Source organism: Agelaius tricolor, unplaced genomic scaffold, assembly GCF_023055355.1.
Source record: "Agelaius tricolor isolate 1412-34295 unplaced genomic scaffold, bAgeTri1.0.p SCAF_22, whole genome shotgun sequence".
Taxonomy (NCBI): Eukaryota; Metazoa; Chordata; class Aves; order Passeriformes; family Icteridae; genus Agelaius; species Agelaius tricolor.
In genome coordinates this window covers 6,286,244-6,294,926 of record NW_027269282.1, presented here as the reverse complement: position 1 = coordinate 6,294,926, position 8,683 = coordinate 6,286,244, and the positions used below count along the sequence as shown (strand labels likewise).

Below are 8,683 nucleotides of genomic sequence, written 5' to 3'. Positions count from 1 at the left end.
TTATAATTAAACAGGCACCCACATGCTGCAAAGTGTGGCAAAGTCTAACCACACTAACAAACACTGAGTCAAGTGGAGCTCCATGCAGAATCTCATCCCGTAGCTAAATTTGCTCTGGGATCTCTGCAATGAAGTGAAGGACACAATCAGGCAGCCTGTGACTCATGCAGTGCACCATTTCTAATGTCTCTTACGTGCAGAAATGAAAATAAAAGCAGATCTCTTGTTCCCAGAGCCCTGGAGGGGGGAGGCCTCACGACTCTCAGTTTTACAGACCCTTGGTCACTGAAGGGCCGACTGACACCCACGGCTGCGGAGCCTGTGGCAAAGGGAGTGGGAAACAAACAGAACTTCTTAATTAAAGCCTTTTATTCAAGCTGCAACCCCTCACAGCAGACACATTTCATAACTTCTAGATCTATGTTCACACAAAGATTGACAGAAAAACCCAGCCATGAAAGAAAACATAAAATTTTTTAATGTTTATTTTTCCATGAAAAAGCTTTACAAGGAGAAAGAGGCTGCACAGGAGAAAGCATACATTCTTTAATCACTGTTTATCTGTTGGTTTGATAGCCAAGGCTGACATTTCTTCTACAGTGTATTTATTTGTTCTCATAATATTACAGGACATTTACCCTTTATTTAAAAAGGAGCATCATCTATGAATATTGTTAAGAACAGTTAGGCAACACTCAGTGAAGAATTTACATGACCTAGATCAGCTGTAGATGAAGTGCTTTCATTATAGTTCTTCTCATATTTTGTAACAACAAATGTAAACCACATTTTTAAAATATTCAGATATGTGAAAGGCTTTGCATCAAATGCAACGGAGAAACAAAGGTTTAGTATCTCAATGCCTACAAAGCATCACTGAAATTCTCCAGGAAGAAAATGAAATTCATGTCTTTCCCGTTAAACCACCTGGAGACATTTATTAAGTGCTCAAATATAACCTCCCTCATTAGCATTATACTGCTGGGATTTTTAGATATCCCAGCAGCAGAACCTAAATGAAGTTACACATTTTCAGTGACATAACCTGACCCTTCTTCACTGCCCCTACACACAACCCTCTGCTGTGTAAAGCATCTTTGCTGATCTGTAGAACAGATGAAAACAACTCCAAAACAAAGACCAACTCTCCATCCCTCAAATACCAAGAATTGTCTCCTTTGCCCCTTTAGATCAGCGCATGTTTTGCCTTCCATCTCACTCAAATCACAATTTCATCAAGCCCTTTGAAGTCCCCCTGCCACATTTGATCTGGAGTGTACAAAAGAGGTAACAATAATTTCAGAACGAACCTCACAAGATGGAGAATCAACCTCGTCTTGAAGTATTTTGTAAGGAGTTTGACAAATAAGCACCTTAATTTCAAATTAATTCAGTAACATGATGGAGAAGGAAAATTCTTCACAGTTTCAGAATTAGTAGAATTAAATCCCTCTGAAGCTTGCAAACCATGAAGGTCAAATAGCTTATTTCAATCAGTACTCCAGTATTTCTGTAAAGAAACACTTTCAAGTATTGTTACAAAAGGCACTGATTTTTTCCTTCAGCCATCAAGATGTAATAAAACCACAGAATTTCTGTCACATTGGGCCAAACTCCTGGCCCTAAAGGTATTTGCCACTAACCTTAGAGCACCTGGATTTCACCCAGCCACTGGTTAACAACCATCTTCTTTTTCTTTATTGATTTTCTTAAAAAAATCACATAGATCCATCACAGGTTTTAATGATACAATGATTAATGGTAAATTAATGGTAATGACAGAGAGGAAAACATTTTAGTTGTTCTAATTCTATTTTAAAAGTGAAATTGGAGATTTATGAAGTTAAGCATTCAATAGATAAAACATTTAGCAATTTGTTTCTCCACTTTTCCACTTTACTATCAATTAATTTTTAAAATCTGGAAACCAGATTTGGAAATATGATTCAAGCAACTCTCAGGACAGATTCCTTGAACATATGGTTCAAACCCAGTATTTCAGTATGTCAGTTTAATCAAAAGCTTGGAAAATAGGTTCTTTTTTTCTTTTTTTTTTTTTTTTTTTTTAATAAATGGATGTAAAATCAAATTGGGAATTGCTGTTTTGCTTTCTATGAAGTCTGACAATGGCCAGATGGGTTGAATTTCTCAATCCTTAGTCAAAATGGGAAAGAATACAGTGTGGAATAGCTCTCTTCTGGCATGTTGAGTACAGAGCATTAAGTTAAGGCAGATGTATGAACAGGTTTTCTTCAAACAGGATTTCTTTAGCTCAAAATTGTCAATGTTTCAAAGGAACTAGGCAAGACTTAAAAACACTTGCAATTCTTTTGCTTAGCCCAAGAGCCTGCAATTGGACAGAGTTCCCTGGTATGCTTGAAAGTAAAGGACCACCAAAGAGGTAAACTAAGCAGTATTTAATTATAGCTACACAAACATTCCTCAACTCACACCCAAGCTTCCAGCTTCTCATCTGCAGCAGGACTGCATTACCTGATAATAATTAAATAACCTGCAACAAGACAGCAAATTACTTAAGAGCTAAAATATTCAACCTAAAGTATTTAATCTCTAGCATCAAAGTTTCCTGAAAGCAAGAGCCATCAGAATCCCTGCAGAGCCTACTCAAGTCTGATGGGATGCTCTGGGACAGCTGCAAACAACTGCAGGACCTCAGGGGACAGGGCCAGAGGTAAAGGGAAAACTTCTGACAGCAGCTGCATCAGTGCAAAGCTTGATGAAGCTGACCTGAGGACATCTTATTCTAATGCTATCTAGAATTCCTTGCTGTTTACATCCCCATTCCTGAAGCAGGGGAGGGGCAAGGAGGTGGTGGAGGGAATTATCCTTCCTACTTGGATCACTCCACATAACATGATATGGGCTGCATTTCACTGGGGAAACTACAGGAGGAAAGGACAGACCCAAAAACCTAACCAAAATCCCCCAAAATGGTCTGACAAAGAAACTAGGATAAATTTGGAAACTGAATCATAGGTGTGATGAGTCCTGAACAGGAATGAATCCTAATCCTAAATGAGAGCAGTGACTTTATCTATAAGAGTAAAAAACTATATAATATAGATCTGCTGCTTCTAATGGAAGACAGTAGTCAAATTTGGTTCCATGAACATAATGGAATGTGAAATATTAGACTATTTTAGAATACTAGAATATTGTTTCTAAATTAATGACCTCTTGTTGAATGCAAAAACAGATGTTGTGATTTAATTAAAAATAACCAGGTCTCACATTTTCAAAAATGATCTCCAATTACTCATCACCATTCCTATGCTTTGTTTGCTTGGGACAGAGAAGCTCCTTTAATCCCTGGCAAACCAACTTCAATGAAAACTGTAATGATAAATTCTGAATGCTAAATGTTTGCTAACCTAAATCAGTAATATTAATTGATTACATGAGCAAGTGACCTGGCAGATTTCAATGGAGAATTACTGGTGGTGACTGATGAGCTGCTGTGTGTGGAAAATTCTCCTTAGGTAGCACAACTGCAGCCTGAAGAACACAATGGGTCACAGCACATCTCACACATGTACAACAAAGAAAACTTAATTTTGGGTTCACACTTCTGTGAGAGTGTAGCCTCAGTGTGTCTTTGAGGTAAGTCAATTAATACCAGTGATCTTAAAAAAATTACAAATCTTAAGAATGTACATAAATCTCTGCTATCTTCTGCTAAACTAAAACAATTTAAAACAAGATCCATCACTCAACTCTACAAAGTCAGACATTTAAAGCTTCCATGTACACAGAAAACCTTGTTAGGAATAAAATTCAAGACAATTCATGGTCAATAATGCCTCTAGCTTTGCTAAAATAAATAGTCAATAATTAAAGGAACAGAAGGACATGGCCCTACATTATAAGGAAAGCCTCTTCATTTTCATCCTCTCCCTCCTCTGAGCAACAGATAAGGAATATAATTTTCTTTATGTTCTCTCAACAAAATAGTTTTACCCATGGTTTCAGCTACAATATTTTCCTACTGAAATAAATCAGTGCATTAAGAATATATACAATATACTGGAAGCCATATGCACTTTTTCTCAGGATAAGCAGATAAGGCATTTACCTGATGCTATAAAACTACTTTCTCTTGCTTGGTACCACACTACCACAGCAGTACAAACATTATAATGCTCTACAGTTGGAAGATATGAGAGGCCAAACACAAACTGTGAAGAACTGCATCCAATAGAAAAGCTAAAAACAATGTAAGAATCTAACAGAAAAAGAAATCAGCTAAAAATATATGCATTAAATATGTGCCCATCAATAGATTTACACAGTCATCATCCCTACCCTTCCTTCAACAGAAGGGAGCAAACTACACAAAGATATTACTGAATTCAAACAACATGAAAGAGCTATTAAAACAAATTATGCTCCCTCTTTGAAACCACTTTATCTTTTTTTTCTAGTCTAATAAAAAATATTATACTGCAATTGAATACAATTACTAAAAACATCTTATGGAACTATCAATACATACATTCAAAACCAAAAGCTGTCCCAGAAATGCAAACACTACAACTAAAAACTGAAAATGCCACTGAACTTGTTTCCATTATACAAGTCAACCATGACCAATACTCTTTAGAGACTTGCTATTGTCTTTTGATTCTTCCTTAAGGTCTGCTGCAAAACCTGTTAAAGCCAGTAGAAAGTCATGTTTGGAAAAGGTCTTGATTTACAAACTTTTTCTGTGACAAACAACTCTGGGAGTGCTGAGCCATTCCAATCTGCTCAGAATTTTTATATCAGGGAACATCAAAAAACTTAGTTCTCATACAAAGAGGTAGCATCAATAAATCTGATTCTTTTTTTACAGAATAGTAACATTTCCTATTTGTCTGCATCATATTTGGAAGATACTTTCAGGTACTCAAATAAATTTCTTGTAGCTTGTATATGCTATTCAGTTTGCCTGTCTGGTGAAATTTATGGCACTTGTTATTAACTGTAAGAGCAGCTTGGAAACCCTGGAGGAAGAAAGGGAAATAGTATCCCTAAATATCATAAGCTGTAAAAAAATCTGTGCTTTTCTAATCACAGAACATTTGATTATCTGTACACTACAAGTGAAACAGAAGTAGTGACTCTGGGAATGTGCATCCTTATCCCTTGGACAAAGAAAACTTTATGTTAGACTGTAGGATTAAAGGCCAATCACAGTGAACACAGAGACTGAGCAAGGAGAGAACATTTAGATAGAAAATATAACTACAATATTGCAATTAGAAATTATACACTATAGTTTAATAAAGTGAGGAATACAGTCTTTCCCCTACAGCAATACATTAATCGAAAGTGTCAGATTTTTGATTTTTTTTTTTATAATATTGGAGTACAGGAAGAATTTGATAAAGTGATCTAATTGAAATAGTAAAATATAATGTCATTCTAGCTGACAATTTGAGCTGGGCTTGTTCAGCCCGGAGAAGACTGGAGAGACTTTCTAGCACCTTCCAGCACCTGAAGGAGCTACAAGAGCTGCACAGAGACTTCTGACAAGGGCACGTAGGGATAGGACTGGGGAATGAATTCAAACTGAAAAAGGCAGATTTGGAATGAACATTGGGAAGGAATTCTTTACTGTGAGGGTGGTCAGACACTGGCACAGGCTGCCCAGAGAAGCTGAAAGTGTTCACAATCAGGCTGGGTGCAGCTCTGAGGAACCTGCTCTAGTGGAAGGGGCCCCTGTGCACGGCAGGGGCTTGGAACAAGGTGATCTCTCAGTCCCCTTCCAACCCAAACCATTCTGTGATGGGACAAAATGAGAGAGAAAGATCCATCTGATGAATTACATGTTCAGGGTAACTGTGACAGTTTGGTTCATTATTCTGAACTTCTGAACCTAATGCTTGTTTTTTTCAGAGAGCAACAGAAAATTTGCAGGCTATCTAGAAGCTGACTGAAGGTTTCCTGGCTACTATCCAAAGGTAAACAGACAAACAAGGAATTGTGAAAGACTGAGTTTTACTAAAGTGTAAAAAATAATACATGCCCAAATCAGTTTCTTTATCTTCATCCTTCCAACAGCATTTGCTATCTGTGAACAAAGTAGCAAAGCTTTTTCACTCTTCAAAATGGCATGTGAGAATGGAGAGGCTTACCCAGAGGAGTTGAAACAGTGAATTAGGAAAGTTGCTTAAAAACCAAACATAAGAATAATAACATTTCAGCCCTTGCTTTGCTGACAGGTGAGATAACAACCATTTCTGGTGCCACAAAGAACTCTCAGACAGACTGGCATTTCAATGGAAGGAAGAACCACACCACTCCCTTAAAACAAAAGCCTCTTGGGTTCATGACCAACATTTCAGTCAGCTTTTAAGTAAGAAAAAGCAACAACAACTGATAGTGAGGATTTACTGACAGGTGTCAGGAGTAATTGTTTTAGAAAAGACTATATAAAAAAATTCTTTCACTACTGCACTTTATAATATGTGTGACAGTACTACCTTTCAACTTAAAACAAAATCATCTTCTCAGAACTGATTATTATGAACAGAGCACATGGCCTAACCCAATTACCCCTTAAGCATGATGGAAACTCTTCCAGTTCAAGTAATAAACTTGCACCACCACTATCACCCTGCCCCTTCTTATTATGGCAAATTGAGGAAATTTTATTTGCAAAACATTTAACCACCAAGGGCAGAGTTTTGCAACAGAGTTTTAAAGCATCTTACTCAAAGATTAGGTTACCAGTGTTCTAGCAAAAGATCAGAAGCTCTAAACATGAATGTAAATAATCCATTATCAAGTATGCAATTCTGGTTCAGTGGCCACTATAACAAATCCCAGGACTAACAGTGACTTCAAAAGACTCTGAATCAGACTTCAAGAGTGTAATATTCTTCACAATATTACATCTCTGCAACACAGAAGTCTTCAGAATAGTCTTTGCAGAGAAATCATAAAAATGGGAATGAATCACTCTGCTTGAAATGGATGACATTTAATTTTTGCAGTGTAGATATTCAACCATTACCTACCACTTTCTATAAAATGTAAAATTGGTATGTATCAGAAAAGCTCCAGCATTGCTTTGTGGTGGTTATTTTATATACATATGCACATTGCAGAGAGGCACATTCTTTGTTAAAAATCAGCATGAAATTCTTCTGCAGGAGCTTGAAGGTTTCCTTGCACAGAAAATTCCCCATGAACCTTTGTTCCTCATGTAAGGCGGTGATGTTGAGTTAAAGCAAAAAGCTCAGTTTGCATAAAACTAGAGCTGCACCCAGTTTAAGGTGTATTTTCAAAATACACGTCACAAGTGTCATTACAGAAGAATAAGCAAGACTTCTTTGATAGACTGGAGAAAGAATCTTCCTTTTGACATTCTATTAAAATGCAATTAGGGCATAAAAGGAATTTTGAAGTGTTAGTCCAAAATGATCTACTCTAACACTATTTACAGTGCAAAGATCTTACAGTAACATCACAAAGTAACACCAGCTCTTTCAAATGGACTCTAAAAATTGTTGCTCACTTCTTAAGACTGGCAGACATCCAGTGTGTTCACAATTGGCAACAGAGTCTACAGTATTACAAAGTTATTGCTGCTACTGTAATGTAAAGAAATGAGGTTGTGATGATAAATTTTCCTGTTAAGCTGTAGGAAAAACTACTTCATTTTACCAAGCAAGTTATTTCTTAGCTTTGTCATAAGCTCCAGGTAAAAACAGAGCCAAGTTATCTATCTGTACTTTCTCCACAGAAATGATGGATAGCAAAATAAAGTGTGAAATCAGCTGGCTTTGTGTTAGTTGGTTACAAAGGTGTGCATCAGTTCCACTTGGGCTGAGCTGCCTTGGTCTGTGCCAGTGAGCTGCAAGGGCTGGCTGAAGGAGACTCCTGCCATCATACAGGCACTGCTACCTTTGCTGCAGTAGTAGAGGCACGCTTTGATGGCCAGGGTGGCTTCAGCTGACACACAGCTCCCAGGCAACTGAAAGGGAATGACAGTTTGACAGGAAACATCCTTTATTTCTCCTGTCAGACACTGTCCTTGCAGCAACCAGGTGTTATCTGCAAAGGAAGAACAGATTTTATCATTAGGCTATTTAACACCATGTCTGAAAGTTGCAGAAAACACTACTTCTATCTATAGGACAACAAGGACTTTCTACATGCAACATCAGAGGAAATTTCCTGCCTGATTATTCCAGTTGTGAACAGAAAAAAAAAAAGGAAAGTAATTTAAAAATGCTTTATCAGTCATTTAAAGATGGAGAGATCCATGGCTCTGCATCAGCACTATAAGTATATATATATGGTATATCTTATTTAAATATACTGGAATTGCAGTTTCTCCTATACAGTCTTTTAAGGATATTAAAATTCATTCTGATATGCACAAGCAAAACTTCTTAAATTATTGGCTACCATACATTTGCATCAGAGATCTAATACACCAGGTAAGATATCTGCCATAAATGCATTAAACTGTAGGTAAAATGATGGCATTTCCAAACAGCAGTGTTGGTCTTATAGATGGGTTGGTGCAATTTAGCAATGCTCAGGCTGATTGTTAGAATGGAACTTGAGTTTCATTTTGTTTAAATATTTGAGTGTATGTGAACTAAAAACCACTGTACACTACATACACCTAACCCATTGCATTGAGCCACAAAATAATGCAGCATGTATT

The 8,683-nt window shown here is 37.0% G+C and overlaps 1 protein-coding gene across 1 annotated transcript in view; it reads right to left on the bottom strand.

The window, feature by feature from the left end:
• Window positions 1–455: 455 nt before the first annotated feature.
• Window positions 456–8,683, bottom strand: part of NHLRC2 (NHL repeat containing 2) — a 30,978-nt gene continuing 22,750 nt past the window's right edge. Inside the window, exon 11 of the mRNA XM_071446120.1 lies at window positions 456–8,061. Within this exon, the coding sequence (XP_071302221.1) occupies window positions 7,796–8,061 (266 nt within the window). The 3' untranslated portion in view covers window positions 456–7,795. The remainder of the gene's footprint in view (window positions 8,062–8,683) is intronic.